The sequence below is a fragment of the Myotis nattereri genome (genome assembly GCF_964212035.1).
Source record: "Myotis nattereri genome assembly, chromosome: 3".
NCBI lineage: Eukaryota > Metazoa > Chordata > Mammalia > Chiroptera > Vespertilionidae > Myotis > Myotis nattereri.
Window position 1 is genome coordinate 198976456 of NC_138077.1, and position 23874 is coordinate 199000329.

Here is a 23874-nt window from a genome sequence, read left to right on the forward strand (position 1 = left end):
TTCAAAAGGGACCAGCTTCATGGGCCCATAAAGACCTACAAGGACTTGATTGGCAAGACATTTCTTAGGAAGCCAAAACCAAACACGGTGATTCTCAATGCCCTGTTTGTTCATCTCAGGAATCTACAGGATGGCAGAGAGTTAAGAGTTCAGGAAAAGTGAATTGGAGCCCGAGTAGACCAGTATCCACAGAGTCACGGTCCCCCACCCTCAGTCATAACCTTAGAGGTACTGGGAGGGACTCTGGGTTTCCCACTCCCCAGGATCTGGGAGTTTACGAGAGTTTTATAAAACTTTCTCCATCTTAGCAGCCCCTTGCTTTTTCTCCTTTGTTGAAATTATACTGCATTATTTATATTCTTCTTTGGCGTTTTTACTTGGTTTTTAATAGTTTTTTTTTATTTTGATGGACTTTGGAGAGGAGAGAGAGAGAGAGAGAGCGAGAGAGAGAGAGAGAGAGAAACATCTATTTGTTGTTCCACTTATTTTTGCATTCCTTGGTTGATTCTTGTATGTGCTTGACTGGGGATCGAACCTGCAACCTTGACATATCAGGTTGATGCTCTAATCCACTGAGCTGCCCGGCCAGGGCTCGTATTTTCACTTATTACTGTCTCCTTTACTAGAATATAAACTCTGTGAAGGTAGGGCATACATCTGTCTCATTCATTGTTGTATCACCAGTTTCTGGAAGATGCTAAATGTTCAAGAAATATTACTGGGTTAAAGGTGACCCTAGTGGGCTAGAGATGTGAGCATCACCCAGGCTGCCCATCCTTTGGTTACATACATACATTTTTCTTGATAAAAACGGTCCTGTAAAATACAAAATTGGTAGAGATGGGATTTGAAAAAGGCAGACTGACACCAGAATCAATGTGCTTAACCATGAGGCTTTGTGGTGGTGCAAAGGAAGACTGTGCAACCATTAAATCCATGTGGCAGAAGAATATTTATTGATGTGGGAAAATATTCACAATATGTCAGTGAGTTGAGTCCATCAGGCTTCAACAGGCAGCATTTCGCGCCCAGGGTTATTGGAAGAATTCAATGACTCAATGTGTGAAAAGTACATAGAGTCCAGCCCATGCAAAGTTCTTGGTATGTGTTGCCAAAACAGTTGCTGAACCATATCTCATCGTCAGGATTTCTTAGGGACGAATCAGCCCCTGGGCCATAGTGTGGGAAGACACCCTGTCATTGAAGAGCTGCCTCCGAGGGCTTGAAATAATGTAGGGTACACCTCTCCACCTCTCTCCTTTCCCATCCTGGGGGATGGGAACACGGTACAGACAACAGCTCTCTCCAAAGATATCTATCTCTTCAACAAATCCTCTTCTCTCTCCATATTTGATCTGGTCCAGAGGTCCAAGAGTGGTGAAACTGGTTCTACACTTTTCCTTTGTAACTTCTGCATAGGAGAAGACCTAAGAGTCACTCTGGGACAAGATATCCCTAAGTTGATATCCTTTAGAAACAGAAGCAGGGAAAGGCCCCATGGCAACCTCCTGTTACGCAACTGAGCTTACTGCAAACGAACGATTGCTGATCAAGGCACAAGTCCTAATAACTTGTGCTTGGGTAGGGTGTTCCTCCTGAAGTGGGTAGGAGTAAGAGGAACCAGAGTGGAGAGTCTAAGTCAAAATCCCCAAGTTCAAAGGCCTGAAACGGGGTAGAAAAAGGAAGACAGAGTTAAGGGTCAGGGCCAGGGCCCCAGAGCTGAACTTCAATTGAAGAGAAAGTTGAATTCGGAGTGAGGTGATGCCCTGGGCAATGGCCCACTCCTGCTTTTCACAATTGGTTTTCGAACTCCACAGCCTATGATGAGCAGTTGGCTTAAAGGTGTAAGGCCAGGCATGGCATTCCTGGCCTTTTGTTAAATCATTTTTTAAAAAAAATATATTTTATTGATTTTTTTACAGAGAGGAAGGGAGAGAGATAGAGAGTTAGAAATATCGATGAGAGAGAAACATCGATCAGCTGCCTCCTGCACATCTCCTACTGGGGATGTGCCCGCAACCCAGGTACATGCCCCCGACCGGAATCGAACCCGGGACCCTTCAGTCCGCAGGCCGACGCTCTATCCACTGAGCCAAACCGGTTTCGGCTGTTAAATCATTTTTGGAGTGGGATTATGGAGCCAGAAGACTTGACTCTTGGTATCAGCTACCAATGTCATTGTCCAAAATGGTACCAATTAGCCCTGCCGTTAGCCATGTGTGAACATAGCTGAGAGTATGAAGGTGCAGAGTTACAGGCAAAGGAGTGCCCAGGGTGTCCCAGACAGCTTTACGACTTTAAGGGGAGGAAGGGCTGCAGGGGGAGAAGCTGACAAGGCACTCATCCAGCAGGCCTGTGTTCCAGACAGTCCTTTGGCTTCGCTGTAGTTGGATTTCTTATCTTTTAAATATTTTTTTATTGCCTTTAGAGAGAGGAAGGGAGAGAGGTAGAAAGATAGAAACATCGGTGAGAAAGAAACTTGATTGGCTGCCTCCTGCACGCCCCTTACTGGGGATCGAGCCTGCCACCTGGGCATGTGCCCTGACCAGGAATCTAACTGTGACCTCTGAGCCACACTGGCTGGGCTGATTCCCACATCTTGATTATCCCTAGTTCCTGGGCTGTGTCCTTTACAGGTTAGACTTTTCCTAATCCTCCCATCTTGCCCCATTACCTGGTGGTCAGTTCTACACAAGGAAAGCGTCACTGGTCCTTGCCCGTCTTTGCCTTTTCACCCTGGACTGGCTCCCCTGAGCTCCTGAGCCCATTCTGGAAGGCTTGCTGGACTCTACTTAAAGGTGCTGTCTGGCCAGGACATTCCTACCTTCATCTATTCTCTTACCTCTTGGTGAGATAGGATAGCAGAATGGTTAAAAGGACGGGACTGGAGTGAGAGTGCTTGCGTTCAAATGCTGACTCCCCCTGCTCTGAGCTGAGGAATTCAGGGCAAGCTGCTTAACCTCCCTGGGTCCCAGTTTTCTCTTGTGTGAAATGGGAATGAGAGTAATAATGCCTAACTCATAGGGCTGTGGAGAGGATTAAACGGAGTTCATGCATGTAAAGGCATGGATATTAAATTCATTGCAATGAATGGAAGGGACAGTCCTGTACTCTTTGTTAGAGTCTTCATCTCACCCCAAGTCACCAGTGCTCCTACTTAAGAAACACTAGCAAAGCGTATGGAGCCTGAACGTCTGGGAGGGGCCACAGATCTACCATTTCCTAATTTTGTGACTTTAGACTCACCCTTTCTGTGCCTCAGTTTTCTCATCTAAAATAGGAGCGACGATATGAACCGTAAAATAAGGACCATGATAGCCTACCTCATAGGGGTGCCCTGAGGCTTAAATGAGTTAATATATACATTTCATTTTACAAAATATTTTTTTATTTACATATATTAAATGTTTTAACTATTTTATTTTTTAAAATATATTTTATTGATTTTTTTTTTTTTTACAGAGAAGAAGGGAGAGGGATAGAGAGTTAGAAACATCAATGAGAGAGAAACATCAATCAGCTGCCTCCTGCACACTGCCTACTGGGGATGTGCCCGCAACCCAGGTACATGCCCTTGACCGGAATCGAACCTGGGACCTTTCAGTCCGCAGGTCGACGCTCTAGCTACTGAGCCAAACCAGCCAGGGCTGTTTTAACTATTTTAAATATATCTTAGGACCAGGCCTGGCACATAATCAACTACAGGCATTACTGGAGGTGGTATCTGGTGTGTCATAAGCATTTCCCCCCACATCACAAAATCAGCCCTCTTTGATTGCTTCCTTTGAAAGTTTTCCAGAGAAAAGCTTCCCTCAGGAGGTTGACGTTTCCTATATGTGTTACTCATAAGAGTAATAAGAGAAAACATTTCCCATGACATAGGGAGAATGAAAGTGGTCACGTAGAGAGTGGGGAATTAGACCAGCCTGAAGAGCTAAGGTTCTTGGTCAGTACAAATAAATTCTTTCTCACACACTAGCCTAAGCAATACATACATTTTGGGGGAGGGACAAGGGGGAAGTCTAGATGAACTCAGGGGCAGGAAACAGGTTTCATGAGGAACTAGAACCAGGAACTGGAAACTTCAAAACAGATCCAAATTTCCACTCATCCTCCCCACTCCCTTCCTAGTCCTCGTCGCCACCCTAATCCTGGCCATCATCACCTCTTGCCTGGACTGTTGTGATATTCTCCTCTTCTCTCCTTGTCCCATCACAACCCATTTGTCACAGTCAGAGTGACCTTTTAAAAATGCGGTAAGATTGTGTTGTTTTCCAGCACAAAACCTTTCAGTGGTTTCCCATTATACCCAAGAGCAGGAATTTGTCCCTCTTGTTCACTGCTGTATCCCTGGGCATGACGCATAGTAGGTACACAATAGCTTTGGTGAATGATTGAATGGATATGCACCAGGATTCAAAGCAGAACCCCCTCTCCTTCTCTCTCTGAGGCTACGGGCTTCCTTGCCATTCTCTGTGAGTCTGTTCCATGGCTCCTCTCTGGCTTCTCGGCACCTCCATTCACATGGTGCAAATGGCTGCCCAGGCCTGAACTGTCACCTCCAGCTCCAGCGCCACCTGCTAACGCAGCTCAGATCCCGAATTCCAAATTTCTAGGAAAAAGAAGTTGACCGGTCCAGCTTGGGTGAGGGGTCCACCCCGGTCCATTCAGTTATGGCTGGGGACTGTCGAAGCCCATTCCTGTGGGAAAGGCATTTCCAGAGAAGAGAAGCATGGCTGGCAGGACACCCCCAAATTGTGGACTCCCTCGAGGGCAGGGCTCAGTGTGGGAATCCTCAGTTCTCAGGGAGTCCAGTAGTAGGCTTGGGTGGGCACTTACACTGTGTCAAGAAGACCCCAAATAGAATCTAATATATGAAATACATGTAATAAATGAGCTGCTCTTTCCTCTTATCCTGAGGAAAATGAGGTTCAGAGAGATAAAGTGAAAATGGAAAAGTACCAAGGGCGCCTGGCGACAAAGTAGCAAAGCCTTGAGTGCAACTGCTCTACACCCTTTAGGCCAAACTTCCTCACCACCTAACCCACTAGAACTTACAAAAAACAACAACAGCCTTATTTGGGATATAATTCACATGCCGTACGACTTACCTCTTTAAAGGTTTCTAGTACAGTCACAGATATGTACAACCATCAGTCAATTTGGCCACTCTAATTTAATGGATAACTCCATCCCAGAGAGGGAAAGTGATTAGCCAATGGTCACACAGAGAGTAGATGGCAGAACGCAGGCCACTGTCCCAGCCACTGTGAGAATGCTTCTGGAAACCCCCGAGTGAATAATGTCAGAAACATGATGGCTTGTCGTGGTGCAATAGCATGGAACAGAACTGGAAGGAAACAGGACAAGAAAGTCCCCACCGCATGGTGACTGTCCAAAGCAAAACTCTGTTTTCTGTGGCCTTTCCTGCCCACACAGACAACTAAGTGCTTTTCTTGCTTCTATACTCCTTTGACAAACAATTACAATCCTGTAAGCCCCAGTTCAAATATCTCCTCCTCCAGAAAGCCTTCCCTGATTCATACTGTCAGGTTGGGCTAAGTGCTCTGCTGTAGTGCCTGCTGGACATCTGTGTCTATCACAATAGCATAGCTCCTCTCTGTCTTGGCCCCTCTGCCTGTTCTCAGTCCCCCCAGTGATAAGTGCATGGACTTGGGAACTACGAAGGCTTGGATTTAAACCCAGGCTCTGTCATGTCTTAGCTCTGTGACTTTGGCAAAGCACAAATTAGGCCTTCCAAAATTTCTAGTTCCTGTCCCTCCTTCCTCTGGCATGGTTCTAAGAAGGTGCCTATTAAGCCTCCGTTTGCATTAGAATCCTGGTGCCCTTGTGTCCTATAGCCTTCTGGGATGCAGCAGACGCATTTTAGTTACCCAGTCTGTTTTCTTATGGAAAATCATTCCTCCTCCTCCCAATTCAGTTCAGTCTTTATGGTTTGGGTGGTTCTGACCCCAAGTCCCAAGGGTGGGCAGAAGACCCAAGGTTGGCCAATACAAGGTCTTTGTTCCCAGTGATTAGTCCAGGGATGGGCCTGTGATTTAATCAGAATCCCTTCATGAAATTTGTCGTTTGGACATTAGAAGAAAATCTCTCTCTTTCTCTTCCTCCTACCCCACCCCCATCGTGATTTACATGGCACTGAAGGCTTGGCCCTGCCAGCAGGTATCTTGCTGCCTGTCTGAGAGTAAAGCAGAATCAAATAAACCTGAAAGATGGAGGGTTCTGATGCCCTCTGCATCCAGACATGCCTGAGGTCCCTGTGGACTCTCATTTGCCTTAAGCCAGTCTAGGTTGGATTTCTGACATTTGCAACCAAAAGAATTCTGACCAATGCATGGGTTCACTTTAATATGCAAACAGGGTGGCTGAATTGATAGTGATCTGAAGACAAACTAGCAAACTGTGGATAGCAGATTAAGCTGCCGAATTAATAGATCCTAGAACCCATCTAATTTAGGACTTCTTATTATGAGAAATAATAAAATTTCCTTATAGGTTAAGTAATTTCAAATTTGAAATTACATGTAACCAAAAACCATCCTTAACTGGGTCTCCAGCCTTCTCCTCCCAATTCCTGTGATTCGGGCAAAAGATTGCTTAAAGGTGGGTGACATCCCCCTTGCTAGGCCAAGGGACAGTTTATTTCTCAGTTACTCTGGCTCTTTTGATGTCATGTTTTTCTTGCAGGCCCTCTGAGCCCATTCTGGATGTGTCCCTGATTCATTCTCCCAAGTGTCCCTTCAGTAGGTTCTACTGAAGTTTTGGGGAAATGGAGGGAGTTCAGCACAGTATAGGAACCAACCTAAAATCTACACGAATAAAAGAGAAACATGCAAATTAACCATCACTCTGTCACTCCGCTACACCCACCAGCCAATCAGAGTGACTATGCAAATTAACCCAACAAAGATGGCAGTTAATTTGAATACACAGGCTTGGGGTGAAGACTGAAGAGGACTGAAGATGGCGTCAGCCACGGAGCTGGAGCGAGCAGGAGGCTTGGGTTGCTCCCGGCGATGGAGGAAGCCAAGCTTCCTGCTGGCCCTGTACTCCGCTCAAGGAGTGGCTGGGGGCCAGGCTTCCAGTCCGCCCTGGGCTCTGCTCAAGGAGTGGCTGGGGGCCTGGGTCGCTGGGGGTCTGGGTCGCCAGGGGTACCCAGGTTTCCAGCCCACCCTGGGCTCAGCTGGAGGAGCTGGAAAAAAAAAGGAGGGGCTGGGAGCACCCAGAGCAGAGAAGCCAAGCCTCGCTGCTGTGGCCGGACCAAAGGCCTGGGTCCTGGGTGCCAGAGGAAAACCAGTGCTGGCAGCCAGGGGAAGGAAGGCCTGTTGCATGAATCTTTGTGCAATGGGCCACTAGTTATATATAAGACATCACTAAAATTTCTCAGACCATTATTGCCAAAAGGAACTTTTTAAATTTATTTTTTTAATTTTTATGTATGAGAGAGAGAGAGAGAGAGAGAGAGAGAGAGAGAGAGAGAGAGAGAGATGGATTTGTTGTTCCACTTATTTATGCATTCATTGGTTGATTCTTGTCTGTGCCCTGACTGGAGAGCAAACCCACAATCTTTATGTATTGGGACAACGCTCTAACTAACTGAGCTACCTGGCTAGGACTAGGAATTTCTTTCAGTCTACACTCTCCTTGGGAACCAGCTTGTACCATCTCCTGCAGCTTCTCTCTGGCCTCATTTTAGCTTCCAGCAGTCTACTCCAAAGCTTCTCTTTCTCTAATGCAAAATATTTTCCTCTCTGCACTCGACAGCCAGACTTCAGGCTGAAGTTGACCTACTGGACGCTCATTAAAGTGTCCTTCTAACTAAAGGGCCAAGTACACTTGAAAATTACAGGGGAATTTTCTTTAACAAAATTAAATTCTTAGGCTGAGCTCCCTTTAGCACCAGTTTTTGGGAAGCTAAAGGGAATAGTATATAACAAACAATTTTCCTTTCTGTACCAAGCAAGTGTCTATATAGTTTTTTTCTTCTTTTCTTTTTGCCCTTCTAGCTACAAAGAATCACAAGTTGCCCCTGGGTAAATATATATTTTTTAAATAAATTTTATTTGACATATAGTTCATATACCACAAAACTCACCATTTTAAAGTGTACAGTTCAGTGATTTTTAGTATATTCATTCACAAGGTTGTGCAACCACGGTTACTACCTAATTTCAGAACATTTTCATCATCCCAAAAGGAAACTCTGAACCCTTAACAGTTGCTTCCTTTTTCTCCTCCCCCAGCCCCTACCAACCACTGATGGTAACAACTGATCTAAGGGAAAACATTTAGTTTTTCACTGTCAAGTATGATGTTAGCTGTGGGGTTTTTGCAGAGGTCCCTTTTCAGGTTGAGAAAGTTTCCTTTTATTCCTAGTTTGTTGAGTATTTTTTTTTTTTATTATCATGAAAGGGTGCTGGATTTTGTCAGATGTTTCTCATGTACCTCTTGAAATAATGTGTGGTTTTTGTCCTTTTTCCTGTTAATATGGTGTATTATATTGATTGCTGTGTAGATAGTAATATGATGTTTTTAACATATCCATGTTGCTATGTTACAGCATCATACTGGTTTATAAGCTCAGGTGGGCCTCATTTGAAGAAAATTTGATAAATGACAATCCAGGCGTACCCAACTACAGTTTTGGTTGCTCAGGCTAACAACAAAAACAACAACAACAACAAAAAAGTTTTCTTCTTTACCAAGTTTTTCTGAAGGAGAAAATTCATTGTGAGCATATAAAATGGGATGCAAAAAAAAAAAAAAAAAAAGGAAATTTTTGGCTTTTTAGAAATGATCTGATCTGTTAGCGTTTGCCTCTCTGAGGCTGAGAGAAGTTACGGCATGCACGATGACACGCTGGCCTGGGCAGTGGCCTGACTGCCCAGTGCAGTCTTTTGCCTCCTCAGGCTTCTGTAGTCAGGAGGCAGCTGTGAAACTGATTGCCAGCCTCCGGGTGGGGGGAATCTCCGCTCTTGAGCAGGAAAATAGAACGGGGTTTCAATAGAGTTGAATGGTTCATAGGCGTCTACCTACTCCCTCCTTCCTCACCCCCACCCCCCACCCCTTTGTATTTTAAATTTCCTCTTCTGAAACTTTCTGTCTTGAGAGAAGTTGCTGCTGCAGATCTTGCTTCAGATGGAGGAGAGTTGTGAATTCAGCTTGGCCAATTACCACTTTGAGGACATCTATTTTTGTGTGTCCAGCATTCCTTTTTTGGGGGAACTTTCCTCCCACAGCCAGCCCTTGTGATACTCACAGGGCTGTCAATCACAGGAGTCTGCCTCTCTGACCACAGCAGTGACTCAGCTCTGAGTCCACTTGGCTTTCTCGTGAGTGGAGACATGCAGGGTAACAGGTAGCTGGAGCTGAGTCCTTTGATGGGCTCACTACAGAACAGTGGTTCTCATATGTGGTCGCTGGGCCGGCAGCATCAGCATGTGGAAACTTGTTAGAAATACAGATTCCAAGGCCCTGCCCTATACCTGCTAAATCAGAAATTCTCGGGATTAGCCCCAGCAATCTGTGTGTGTTTAAATATATTTTTATTTATTTCAGAGAGGGAGAGAGAGATAGAAAAATCAATGATGAGACAGAATCATTGATTGGCTGCCTCAGGCACGCCCCCCACTGTGGATCGAGCCCGCAACCTGGGCATGTGCCCTTGACCAGAACCGAACCTGGGACCCTTCAGTCCACAGGCCAATGCTCTATCCACTGAGCCAAACCAGCTAGGGCTGTGTTTTTTGTTTTTAATTTTGAATATTTATTCAACTTTTGCACTGTTACATGATTTGTTATGTATTTATACCTTAGATCCCAAAGCAAACTATGTGGACTTTATGTTAGAGACTGTATCTTATGTATCTTTGGTCCCCCTCACTCCCCTGTATGCCGTATGCCTTGAATATTTAAGGGTCTTAAAACACTTACTTATTAATTCATAAAATTAATGAATTGACCTTATGTCAAGGTCTGATTTCGTGTGAAATTCTGATACCAGTGAAGTTTGTCTTGGGCGTTCTTTGCTCTTGCTCTTAAGGGCAAAGATATTTCCTCACAATTCTTTCAACACATCCTGAGCAATCCGTGTTTTAACAAATTCTCCAGGTGAATCTGCCTGAGAGAAACTAGATGTTTCTGTGAGTGGGATTCCCAGAGGTTACCTAACTCCTGTCCTTTCCGGGAACTTGGCTGTTGATCAAAGAATCAGAGAAGGTTGTTGTTCTGTGTTTCCTAGGACTTTGTCGAAGCAAGCTCTCTACCTCTACAGCTAAATTCCTAGCCTGCGGGAACGGAGAAAAAGAGGAGGCAGATGGCTAACAACTTTCTTTTTTAAAGCAATGATGTAGGAGAAGTGATGCTTATACCAATTCTATTCACTTTCCAATGGTGAGTACTTGCATGGTCACACCCAGCTTGCTGCAAGGGAGGCTGGGAAATATGATTTTGAGCTGGGCAGCCATACACCCTGTTACATCTTGAGGTGAAGGTTTCTTTTTTACTAGAAGGAAGAAGGAAATAATGGATAATGAGGAAAATCAGCAATTTCTTTCACACTTTCTAGTCCTGAGCCTTATATTCATGTGTGGAAAGCTCAAAGGACTTGAAGGGCTAGCAGACGATTGAATAAAGCAACCTGAGTATCATCTTAGAAGGAATGAGGTGACTGTGACAAAGTGGGCAGCACCATGTCCTGTCTAACGGGGGCAGCAGCTGGTTGCCCACCCAATGTTCCTTCTCCTTTTCATTGCTGGCAGACCTCCGAGTTTGTTTGGGTGTAACCACGGTACAAATCATGATTCTCTGAGCCAATTATGAAATTTCTGTTTCTTGTGTCCCCAGCCTTCCTTTTAACAAATGTGTCACGTGGGAGTGTCCACGTGACATCACGGGTACTTCTGGGAAAGCTTTTGCTTTCCTGGTGAAGAGTCACCCATGACTGGAGCTTCCCCTTACTTGTTCTTTTTGCTTTGACTGTGGGTGTAAAATGCCCCGAGCGGGGGCAGCCATCTGAGGACAGTGGGGTGACAAGAATGAGTGGAAGGCCAAAAGAATTGTGGTGAGATTGAGCCAAAGAGAGCCAAGGCCAGAGGATACCTATCTCCAGACATCTTGTTACAAGCAAAAGAAAAGAAAAGAACCTCATTTCCTCCTCTCTCCATTCTCTTTCTACTCAAGGCATATTGGTCTGTTTGCTGTTCCTGCACATAAACTCAGGGCCTTTGTGTCTGCTGGGCCCTCTGCTTGGAATGCGCTTCCCCCTGATCATAGCATCATTCACCCTGTCCCCTCCTTTATAGCTGTGTTCATAGGTCACCCTCTCAATGAGACTCCCTGACACTGTTTTTCCCCCTCACACTGTATTTAAAATGGAAGCACCACCATCCTCCCCGAATTTCCTAACCCAGTTCCCCTCTTAATGTTTCTCTCATTTACAACATCCAACAATTTGCTAGTGCATTTGGCTTAATGTCTCTCTCCCCACACTCACACATACCAGAATGTAAGTTCCATGAGGGCACACGTGTTTGTTTTGTTCATGGATACACTTCAGCACCGGAACAGAGCCTGACACATTGCAGGCACCCAATAAGTATTTGTTGAATGAAAGAATAAGTTGCTCATCAACTTGGCTACTGCTGATCTGAAACCATGCAAGCTGAGCCACCAGCTCCACCAGGGGGTGCAAACGACTAACCAATGTTGCATCCCCAGAAGTTACTCCTAAAGCATATACATGCTCATTAATCCTAAAACGGAGCTACAGAAAGGCATACAAATTCCTCTCCAGAGCAAAGAGTACTGCACCTACTAGCATTAAAAACCCTCCAATGTCTTCACAGTCCCTTGAGAATAAAATCCAAGCTTTGCTTTTTTTTCTTTTTAATATATCTTATTGATTTTTTACAGAGGGGAAGGGAGAGAGAGTTAGAAACATCGATGAGAGAGAAACATCAATCAGCTGTCTCCTGCACACTCCCTACTGGGGATGTGCCCACAACCAAGGTACATGCCCTTGACCGGAATCGAACCTGGGACCCTTCAGTCCACAGGCCAGTGCTCTATCCACTGAGCCCAACCATCTAGGGCTGCACTCTACCTGAAAATGCCCTCTCTTGCTTCTTCCTCCTACTGATGCCTCTCTAGCCTCTGAAATGCAATGCAAACCTGACCTCCTCTCAGAAGTCTCAAAGGATGCAGCCCCTCTGTGCCTCCGTAGTTTGCTGTCTCACCTTCCCATGTGCACCCATCACACACTGTGCTTATTTGTACCACTCCACTTGTGTATTAGTTATCTACTGCTGCGTAACAAATGTGCCCCAAATGCAGCAGCTTAAAATAGCACACATTCATTATCTCACAATTTCTGTGGATCAGGCATACAGGCATGGTTTAGCTGAGGCGTTGGTCATCTTAAAGCTCAACTGGGAAAGATCTGTTTCCTAGCTCACATGACTGTGGGCAGGATTCAGTTCCTCACAGGCCGTTGGACTGAGGCCTCAGTTCCTCAAGAGCTGCTGGCCAGAGTCCCAGACCTGTTTCCAGCTAACTCATTAAACCTGATTAGAAGCGAATTTATTGTGAAGCTTAAGCTTCAGGGCCCCTGACCCTTCCAAAGGCCAGGAAGGGCCCAGGAGTTTTGTGTTGATAGCTTTGCGTTCTTTTTCTTGAATAGGTCACCTTACTTCAGGCCCTGGTCGCAATGGACCTGCCAGGATCCTTCCACTGCCCTGCCATTCACCCCTCCTAACCTACAGCATAGACTTACCAGTATCTTTTTTTTTTGTATTTTATTTGGCTCTGACTCTTTCAAAACTGTTTCTCAGCAGCCCAGCCTTGCCCCTTCTGCCTTCACTTCCTTAACATAAACAACCTAGGTTCTGTAGTCTTTCCTCACAGGCCCTATTTTCTAACTCTTTAATCATCTTTACTGCTATTTTTGAAGCCTTTCATAGTTTTCCTTTAGGTAGTGGTGCCCAGAACGGATGTGTTTTTCTAAACAGCGAGTCTGGCTTCTGACCAAATGGCATCTGATCAGGGCTACTTTGGGGCTGGCTGAGTCTCAGGGACAGCTGCTTTGCCCTGTGTCACCCCACTATCAACCTCAGAATGACTAAGGTTCAGAGAAATAAAAGAAGGAGTGACCAGGGAAAGGTAGAAGGGTGTGTGTCAGAAACAGCAAGAGCAGAGCGGGAGCACTGCTGCTCTGAGTCCATATACCTTCTGAATTCTGCTCAACTACGCCAACTATCAGGGCAGGTTCCTTCTCAAACCCTGCCCATTGCACTAACTGTTCGGTCTGAGTCCCTCTGCCTAGGGACTGGACCTTCTTGGATGCCAGGTCTTAGATGGAGAAGCCATGAGAAGTTGTGGGTGTAGAAGAATGAGTCTTTTTTTTTTTTTTTTAATTTCAGGGAGGAAGGAGAGGGAGCGAGAGAAAGAAACATCAATGATGAGAGAGAGAATCATTGATTGGCTGCCTCCTGCACACCTCCCACTGGGGATTGAGCCTGCAACCCGGACATGTGTCCTGACTGGGAATGGAATCATGACTACTGGTTCATAGGTCCACACTCAACCACTGAGCCTTCCCCCCTCACCCCAACCCTTTACCCCCAGGGCAGTTTTTTGGTGTGGTTTTTTTTTTTGAGGAATTGCCATACTGGTTTCCAAAGTAGTTGAACCATTTTACAATCCTACCAACTACAGATTGCTTTTAGAGGTTCAACTGTCATGTCTATAATAAGGTTGTCTTAGATACAATAGAGAACATCAACAAGAATAAAGCCCAGACCAATGTACTTTAGATATGTTAATCAGGAGAGTTTAAATTGATAACTGTTACAAAACACTAATCATACAGTTGATAACTGTTACAAAACACTAATCATGTTTGTTTGTTTTAAATGGAAACATAAATTCAGAGGCCTTATTTTTAGACACTTTTAGTGTAACTAGACTTGTGTTTTGATTTACATATTGGTTTTTGTTTAGAAAGATTTGGCTATAATATTTTGGACTATTTTTATAGCAGTTCCTTTGTGTTAAATTTTGAATTAAATATTTCAGATCTACAGAAAATAATATAACAAATATCTATAACCCAGCTTAAACAAAACCATATTTCTTTAGATCTGTCACCGGGAGTAGAGTAGGAAAAAAAACCCCAATAAACATTTCCACTCCTGCTGACCATGACAATAAGCATACCTGCATGACATCAGAGAAAAAAATAGTAAGTAAATGAATTCATACTTGGCTACATATTGCTCTTTCTGTAATTTGAGAGGAGCATGGTCCAGTAGTTAAAATCATGGGCTCTGAAGGTATACAGACTAGATTCAAGTCCTAGGTTTGCTTCTTGCTGTTTTTGTGGCCTCAAGCAAGTTGCTTAATTTATTCCTGCCTCAGTTTCCTCATCTGTAAAATGGAGATAATCAAAATACTTCCCAAGGTGTTTGAAGGATTAAATGAAAAAGATGAGCTCTTATATATTTACAGCCAGCGACACATAGCAAAGCTTCAATAAATATTAGTAATTATTTATTTTGTTTACTGAGCACCTACTATATGCCAACCATAGGATTGGCTGGTAATTTAGCAGTGAATAAGAAAGATAAAGTCCCCATGAAGCTTACTTTCTAGTGACAGATAAAACAATTTCAGATGGTGGTAGGGACTATGAAGAAAAGATAAGGTGTGGAAAAGTGGAGAGCTCCTTTAGACAAGAGACAGGAGGTCATGGGATGCTGGGGTCCAACCCTAGCAGGTCCAAGGGTCCCCAAAGGTGTGGACAGAGTTGGCAAAGAAGGACTGACATGGAGGCAGCGTTCAGTTGACCAGCATGGTTGGGTTCTCTCGCCTGGTTCTATCTAGGTTCTCCAGCCAGGTTCTGTAGCCATGTTCCCTCGCTAGGTTCTCCAGCCAAGTTCTGTAGCCAGGTTCTGTCCAGGATCTTTTGCCATGTTCTCTCGATAGGTTCTGTATCTAGGTTCTGTGTCCTGTTGTCTTGTTACATCTGTATTTATACCAGTTGATTCCAATCCTATCAATCTCTATTCCAAAGGTTAGAGCGTTTCTTATCTCCATTCCAGGGAGTAAAGATTATGTACCGTAATTGTTCGTACTTAAAGTGATTAACTACCTGCCTTGCACTTAGTTAAGGGGTTTTATTCCCTCCCTAACTTCAGGGGGGAAAATCCCTACCTGGGGAAACAACCTTTCTCAGAGAGGCAACCTTGGTTAAAACACATAGTGCCAAGAAGGTGAACAAACATATTAAGAACAATATGCCATATACGCCAGGTCCCTTGAAACATATGCTGTGCAGATGTTTCTTCCCTGCAGCGACTGTGTCAAGCAGCAAGGATGGACCGGTTCCTGGCAATGGGAGGCCGTATGAAGCCTTCAGAGGGGAAGTTTAACTGAGAGTAGCAGAAGGCACTAGTCATTTGGAAGTTTGGGGAAGAGTGAGAGAGGGCATAGTATGTGCTTACGTCCTGAGGCAAGAAAACTTGGTTTGTACAAGAAGAAAAAAACAGAATGGCTAAAGCTCAGTACATGAGAGGAAGGGAGGTTGGGCATGACATTAGAGTTAAGAAGGGCAAGCCAATAAGGGTCTTGTGGACCATAGTAAAAAGCTTGGATTTTGCCCTAACAGGTTTGGCTCAGTGGCTACAGCGTCGGCCTGCAGACTGAAGGGTCCCAGGTTTGATTCCTGTCAAGGGCATGTTACCTTGGTTGTGGGCACATCCCCAGTAGGGAGTGTGCAGGAGACAGCTGATTGATGTTTCTCTCTCATCGATGTTTCTAACTCTCTCTCCCTTCCCCTCTGTAAAAAATCAATAAGATATATTAAAAAGAAAAAAAAGCAAAGCTTGGATTTTATTCTCAAGGGACTGTGAAGACATTGGAGGGTTTTTAATGCTAGTAGGTGCAGTACTCTTTGCTCTGGAGAGGAATTTGTATGCCTTTCTGTAGCTCCGTTTTAGGATTAATGAGCATGTATATGCTTTAGGAGTAACTTCTGGGGATGCAACATTGGTTAGTCGTTTGCACCCCCTGGTGGAGCTGGTGGCTCAGCTTGCATGGTTTCAGATCAGCAGTAGCCAAGTTGATGAGCAATTTATTCTTTCATTCAACAAATACTTATTGGGTGCCTGCAATGTGTCAGGCTCTGTTCCGGTGCCGAAGTGTATCCATGAACAAAACAAACACGTGTGCCCTCATGGAACTTACATTCTGGTATGTGTGAGTGTGGGGAGAGAGACATTAAGCCAAATGCACTAGCAAATTGTTGGATGGGGTAAATGTTATGAGAGAAAAATTAAGAGGGGAACTGGGTTAGGAAATTCGGGGAGGATGATGGAGCTTCAGTTTTAAATACAGTGTGAGGGGGGAAAAACAGTGTCAAGGAAAGTCTAATTGGAAGGGTGACCTATGAACAAAGCTATAAAGGGGAGGACAGGGTGAATGATGCTATGATCAGGGGGAAGCACATTCCAAGCAGAGGAATCAGCAAACACAAAGGCCCTGAGTTTATGTGCAGGTTTGAGGAACAGCAAACAGACCAATGTGCCTTGAGTAGAGAGAGAATGGAGAGGATAGGAGATGAGGTTGGTTGTAGTGGGGACAGGCTGTATGTGTCAAATCTTGAGGGTCCTTAGGCCAATGTAAGAATTTTGGTTTTCACTTTAAAATAGAAATTCATTGGAGGAGCAACATGATCTGGTTAAGGTTTTAACTGAAGCCCACGGCTGTTGTGTTAATAGACTGTGGGAAGGCAAGGGTATAAAAGGGTAGGCAAACAGTTACGCATTTACTGAGGCGTGAAATGGCCCAATTCTGGACAGATTTCAAAGGCAGGTCGTGAAGAGCTTGCTGATGAATGTGGGGCGAGAGAGAGGAGTCAAAGATCTTAGTACATAAGTAATATTACTTAGTATATTGTTATCATAGGAAGTGGTGATCAAAGACTACAGCCAAAAAATTTACCGAGAGAGAGAGGCATAGCAAGCAGTTAATTAGTAGTATTTTCTGGATTTTGTGTTAGTGAGAATTTTTAAAACCTGTAATGAATTTTCTCAAAGAGGGCCCCCAAATTGAATAAATTTCAGGCTGCCACAAACCTCTCAGTGTCCCAGTGACCACTGCAAGTATCTCGGGGAGAAAGCTGCCCTCGAGTTCCAACCGATGTCAGACAGTCCGGCTTCTCCCATTTGAGTCTGGGTCCCCAGAGACTCGCCTGGAACTGGAGCCCAGAGCCTGAGACTCCCTCCTGATTGAAAACAACAACCGCGCCCTCAGCCATCGGCCCGCTCCGCACGCACCTCCGCACCTTAGTATTTTACTTCTGTACTGCGCCTCCTCTGAGTCTCGGTATGCTTTTCGCTTTCCTTCTGGTTGTAGAATTTCCACTCAGCCAGCCTTCCTGTGGTTCTGGGTGATGTCTGTTCCGTCTTTTAGTTGTATTTTTGAAGTGGTTGTGCAAGGCAGCAATCTCCGGTGTTTACCTATGCTGCCATCTTGGTTTCTCCCAGAGTTTTGTTCTTGATGCTTAAGTTTTATTTTCATTATGGTAGCTTTTTGTTCTTGATGCTTAAGTTTTACTTTCATTTTGTTCTTGATGCTTAAGCTTTACTCTCATTATGGTAGCTTTTTGTTCTTGATGCTTAAAAACTATCATTATAGTAGCTTAAAAAATAAAAGAAGGTTGAGATGTGGGGAGCCGGTATAGGGTTGAGCCTCAGACTGACCTGTTGGCAAAGTCACAAACAAGACTTCTTCCCAGTCTTAAACAACCCAATCCGAGAGGTGGCCGCTGATTTACATGCGCTGTCATTTAAAAAATAAAAATAGGCCAAACCGGTTTGGCTCAGTCGATAGAGCGTCAGACTGCAGACTGAAAAGTCCCAGGTTCGATTCCGGTCAAGGGCATGTACCTTGGTTGCGGGCACATCCCCAGTGGGAGGTGTGCAGGAGGCATATGGTCAATGTTTGTAACTCTCTATCCCTCTCCCTTCCTCTCTGTAAATTTTCAGTAAAAATATATTTTAAATAAATAAGTAAGTAAATAAATAAATATAAATGGGGGAATTTGCCGGAAGCCGGTCCACCCTTGCTGCTTGACACAGTCGCTGCAGGGAAGAAACATCTGCACAGCTTATGTTTCAAGGGACCTGGCGTATATGGCATATGGTTTGCTCCCCCGCTTAGCGCTATGTGTTTTAAACAGGACCACCTCCCCAAGAAAGGTTGTTTCCCCAGGTTAGGGATGAACAGGACTAAGGAAGAGAATAAATCCGTAAAACCACTTAATTAAGTGCCAGGCGGGTAGTTAATCACTTTAACTAGGAACAATCATGCTTAAGCTACATAATCTTTACTTAGGATAATCTCCTTCAGTTACTTCCTTGTAGCTTAATAGAACAATAGAGTAACCTTGGAATGGAGATAAGAAACGCCCTAACCTTTGGAATAGAATGGATAGGATTAAAATCAACTGGTATAAATACAGATGTAACAGGACAATAAAGACAGAACCTGGCTGGAGAACCTGGCTAGAGAACCTGGCTAGCCTGCTGATCAACTGAACGCTGTACCCGTGTGTATCCTTCCTTCTTTGCCGACTCCATCCACACCTTTGGGAACCCCTGGACCTGCTGGGGCAGGACCCCAACAGAGGACGCTCACCAGCCTGTAGGGGAGCAGCTCCGGCTCCTATCATCGCCGTCCCTCTGCCGCCCCTGCCCCCGCCCCTGCAAGGCTTCTCTATTGCCAAAGCCTCCACCTGCGACTCATCGCACCACCCGATTCTCTCCACCTCGTTCCCCGCCAATCGCAATCATTGCCGCCATGTCGGGCTATTGGAGTGACCGGGACCGTGGCCTGGATCGAGGGTTTGGTGCACCTCGATTTGGAGGAAGTAGGGCAGGGCCTCTATCAGGAAAGAAGTTTGGAAACCCTGGGGAGAAACTAGTTAAAAAGCAGTGGAATCTTGATGAGCTGCCCAAATTTGAGAAGAATTTTTACCAAGAACACCCTGATTTGGCCAGGCGCACAGCGCAAGAGGTAGAGACATACAGAAGAAGCAAGGAAATTACAGTTAGAGGACACAACTGCACAAAGCCCATTCTGAATTTTTATGAAGCAAACTTCCCTGCAAACATCATGGATGCGATTGCAAGACAGAACTTTACTGAACCCACTGCTATTCAAGCTCAGGGATGGCCAGTTGCCCTAAGTGGATTGGATATGGTTGGAGTAGCACAGACTGGATCTGGGAAAACATTGTCTTATTTGCTGCCTGCCATTGTCCACATCAATCATCAGCCGTTCCTAGACAGAGGTGATGTACCTATTTGCTTGGTGCTGGCACCAACTCGGGAACTGGCCCAGCAGGTGCAGCAAGTGGCTGCTGAATACTGTAGAGCATGCCGATTGAAGTCTACTTGCATCTATGGTGGTGCTCCCAAGGGACCACAAATACGAGATTTGGAGAGAGGTGTGGAGATCTGTATTGCAACACCTGGAAGACTGATTGACTTTTTAGAGTGTGGAAAAACAAATCTGAGACGAACCACCTACCTTGTCCTTGATGAAGCAGATAGAATGCTTGATATGGGCTTCGAACCCCAAATAAGAAAGATTGTGGACCAGATAAGGCCTGACAGGCAAACCCTGATGTGGAGTGCAACTTGGCCAAAAGAAGTAAGACAGCTTGCTGAAGATTTCCTGAAAGACTATATTCATATAAACACTGGTGCACTGGAACTGAGTGCAAACCACAACATTCTTCAGATTGTGGATGTGTGTCATGATGTAGAAAAGGATGAAAAACTTATTCGTCTGATGGAAGAGATCATGAGTGAGAAGGAGTGTAAAACCATTGTCTTTGTTGAAACCAAAAGAAGATGTGATGAACTTACTAGAAAAATGAGGAGAGACGGGTGGCCTGCCATGGGTATTCATGGTGACAAGAGTCAACAGGAACGTGATTGGGTTCTAAGTGAATTCAAACATGGAAAAGCTCCTATTCTGATTGCTACGGATGTGGCTTCCAGAGGGCTAGATGTGGAAGATGTGAAAGTTGTCATCAGTTATGACTACCCTAACTCCTCAGAGGATTATATTCATCGAATTGGGAGAACTGCTCGCAGTACCAAAACAGGCACAGCATACACTTTCTTTACACCTAATAACATAAAGCAAGCGAGCGACCTTATCTTTGTGCTTCGTGAAGCTAATCAAGCCGTCAATCCCAAGTTGCTTCAGTTGGTTGAAGACGGAGGTTCAGGTTGTCCCAGGGGTAGAGGAGGCAGGAAGGATGACCGTCGGGACAGATACTCTGCAGGCAAAAGGGGTGGATTTAATACCTTTAGAGACAGGGAAAATTATGACAGCGGCTACTCTAGTCTGCTTCACAGAGATTTGGGGGCAAAGACCCAGAATGGTGTTTACAGTGCTACAAATTACACCCATGGGAGCTTTGGAAGTAATTTTGTGTCTGCTGGTATACAGACCAGTTTCAGGACTGGTGATCCAACAGGGACTTACCAGACTGGTTATGATAGCATTCAGCAATATGGAAATAATGTTCCAAATATGCACAATGGTATGAACCAACAGGCATATGCATATCCTGCTACTGCAGCTGCACCTATGATTGGTTATCCAATGCCAACAGGATATTCTCAATAAGACTTTAGAAGCATATGTAAATGTCTGTTTTTCATAATTGCTCTTTATATTGTGTGTTATCAGACAAGATAGTTAAGAAACATGGGAAATGCAGAAATGACTGCAGTGCAGCAGTAATTATGGTGCACTTTTTCGCTCTTTAAGTTGGATATTTCTCTACATTCCTGAAATAATTTTTAGGTTTTTTTTGTTTGTTTTTTTTGTATTAGAAAATGCAGGCAGTGTTTTCACAAAGTAAATGTATAGTGATTTGAAATACAATGAATGAAGGCAATGCATGGCCTTCCAATAACAAATATTTGAAGACTGAAAAAAAAAAAAAGTCTAAAGAAAAAGAACCAGACAAGAGTTTAGTCTATGCAAGAGACTGAGGTGCCAACATGGGGTCAGCTGCAGAAGTTAAACAACTGAGGCCCAGCAGATGATAGAAAAGCAAGAAGTGGAAGCTACTCTGTCAGCCAAGTCTGAGGACTCTGAGTAAATCAGCAAAAGAAACTTTCCTTTAGCAGAAACTCACTTATTGCTGTTTTGCATTGCCGTTGTTTTATTATTCTTTTTTTTTTAAATTTTATTTATTTATTTTTATTAAATCTTTATTGTTCAGATTATTACATTTGTTCCTCTTTTTTGTTTTATTATTCTTAGTTTTAAAATGTTTTGGGTTTTGCATTGGCATTATCTTGTTATTATTTTAATAGCCAGAGTTTTGTTCTTTTTATTTTATTTTATTAAATCTTTATTGTTCAGATTTAAAAAAATAAATAAATAAAGTTAACGAAGACTAAAATTTTTGTGTCTGGCAAAATAATTACATAAAATAATGTGCACAAAATAGAAGTTAATTGTTAGCGCAATGCAATATTATTATAAACTAATACTGGGGATAAAAACATCACCTTGGGTTAGCCTCCCCACAAGTGTCTTCAAAAACTCTCCACCTTCCTTCCACAGTTTTTCCAAATCTACCAAATGCATTTCTCCTCATGTTCGCTTTAGGGAGGCAGGGATTACACGCATTTTAAGAGACCAAGAAAACTTAGTGCAGAAGTGTTCCCCCGCTCCTGGGCACCGGAGCCTTTCCACCGCAAAAACTAGCCTATCAGCACCAGGTACCGTGGAGGCACCGAGAGAGGTGTAACCAGGGCGGGGCTTGCCGGGGCGGGGAGTTTTGAGGTGGGTGGGAGAGTGGGCGGGGCCTAGACGCTTCTCAGCCCCGCCCCGTGAGGCTTGACACATGCGCCCAAAGGCTTCTGGTGGAACGAGGTGTGGATTGTGAGGTGACCCTGGACGGTGACTTCCGTTTTCTAGGGATGCGCTTCCGGGTCACGCTAACGCCGCGGTTTCCTCCACTCGCTTGGTTCTACTGTGGGTCTGGACCGGTCCCCATGTCCTGCAGCGGAGCCGCTGCAGCCTTTGGGTGAGTCTGCGCTGTCGACAGGGTCTGAGAGCGGCCGGAGGATACTGCCTGTAGCGGGGGACGGGTCGAGAGTTCTGGTCCCTGTGGGCGGGGGTTCTCTTTGCCTGTCCCTTGTCCCTGCTGTGCTTCCCTCACCTCAGCCCTTTGCCTCTCGCTGGTCTCGCCTCTTTCACCTCAGCTTCGCCTTTCTCGCAACATTCGCTTCGCTGTTTTTCCTCAGCCTCACCCGCCCCTTACGAGCACCGGCTTCTTGCCTTTTGCTTCAGCGCTTCCTTCCGCCACTGCCTCTCGTTTCCCGCCCCCCATAGTCTCAGTTTAGCTCCTCTCTTCCCAGACCCCTGACTCCGCGATCTCGCTGTGCTTTCACCCAGCGGGACGGCCCGCGACCTCATGGTGGGCGTCCTCCTCCACTGCGAAGCAGGGTGCTAGGGGCTTGTCCTCCAACTTTCCTCACTTGTGACCCCTCCCGGAACTAGGAGGTGACATTTGTGCGTTGCCGGGGCTTCTCCCGCCTTTTCTTAGCTCGCCGAGGGCTGTGCTGTAAACCCCCAGCCTGGGCAGAGGTACCGGGCCTGGGGCAGCTTTGCCTTGAGGCGCTGGGTTCGACTGCACTCTGGTAGCTTCGGTCCTTTGGGAACAACAAAGGCGTTCCCAGCGCCTGGCTGGAGCGCAGCTTCGGGGCTCTCTCCGGAACCGGCTAACAGGTAGCAGGCACCCGTAGCTGCCAGCGATTGGGCTCCACGGGTCTTGTGAACTGACAGATCGTGAGGGCGGCCTGTCATCCTGGGGTTCTCTGCTCCCTGAGGATGGAGACGGGCGCTCCCGAGGCCGAAAATGCCATGTTCTGGGCGGATCAGCTCTGCCTGCTTTCTGCATGGGCTTCACTTAGCGGACAGTTGCAGTGACAGAGGACAGAGTTCCTGGGGACATTATTCGCCCCAGATTTATAAGTTTATTGCCAAGAATTTTAGTAACTTGTTAACTAAAACGTTTTCTGCTAAAGAGTTTATTATAATAATTTCAGAGTACATTTTCTTGCGTTGAACTCAGTGTGCCTATGTCTTTCTTCTTGCCTGCTAGACACTAGAGGCCCACCCAGTGCATGAATTCGTGCGAGGTTGGGGTCCTGCTGGCCAGGAACTCCCGGTTGAGGGGACAATTTGCATGTTGGCCTTTTATTATATAGGATTGTTTCTTCATTTTAACTGCATTGACAATTTTCTGTTTTTCTTCCTGTTTCGTCATAAGCCAGACATTATAGTGCTTTGTTTCTTAGAATGTTGTTCTTTTATTTTTTCCCTTTACTTTACCCATCTCAGTCTTAAAACTATCTTTTTCTCATTTTGAGACTCAAGTTTCTCTTAAATCTCTTAAAATTTCTGGAGGTTTTTAGTCATCTCTAAAATGAAAGGATTGGATTTAATAATGGTTAGTGTCCTGTTTCCCAAATTTTGTGATCTGAGGTATATTTTTTACAGGATTGGATAATTTTTATATTTGTTTTTCCAATCTTTATGGTATATGTCTAACATTTGCTTGCAAACGTTTTTGTGTGATCAGTTTCTATAATCATATAAATTGTGTTATAAAATTTAGTACTACAGTGAACAGAACAACTTCTAGCATCTGCTTCTCTTTTGACTAATAAGTTATAGAAAAGTCTCCCTCACTCTATGATACATACACATCTGTGAACATAGCATAGATCTTGGCTTATTCCAAAATTGGGCTGC

The 23874-nt window shown here is 44.8% G+C and overlaps 2 protein-coding genes across 2 annotated transcripts in view; both read left to right on the top strand.

The window, feature by feature from the left end:
* Positions 1-18879: 18879 nt before the first annotated feature.
* Positions 18880-20936, top strand: LOC308516424 (putative ATP-dependent RNA helicase DDX5; the record flags this gene model as incomplete). The annotated part of the gene is made up of 1 exon (XM_081087383.1): positions 18880-20936. One exon carries the CDS (start codon positions 18880-18882, stop codon positions 20722-20724), a length of 1845 nt encoding a protein of 614 aa, XP_080943509.1. The 3' UTR covers positions 20725-20936.
* A 1096-nt stretch (positions 20937-22032) lies between these two features.
* The window catches only part of EYA3 (EYA transcriptional coactivator and phosphatase 3), a 96053-nt gene continuing 94211 nt past the window's right edge, over positions 22033-23874 (top strand). Inside the window, exon 1 of the mRNA XM_081087894.1 lies at positions 22033-22141. The gene's annotated coding sequence lies outside the window, so the exon portion shown is untranslated. The remainder of the gene's footprint in view (positions 22142-23874) is intronic.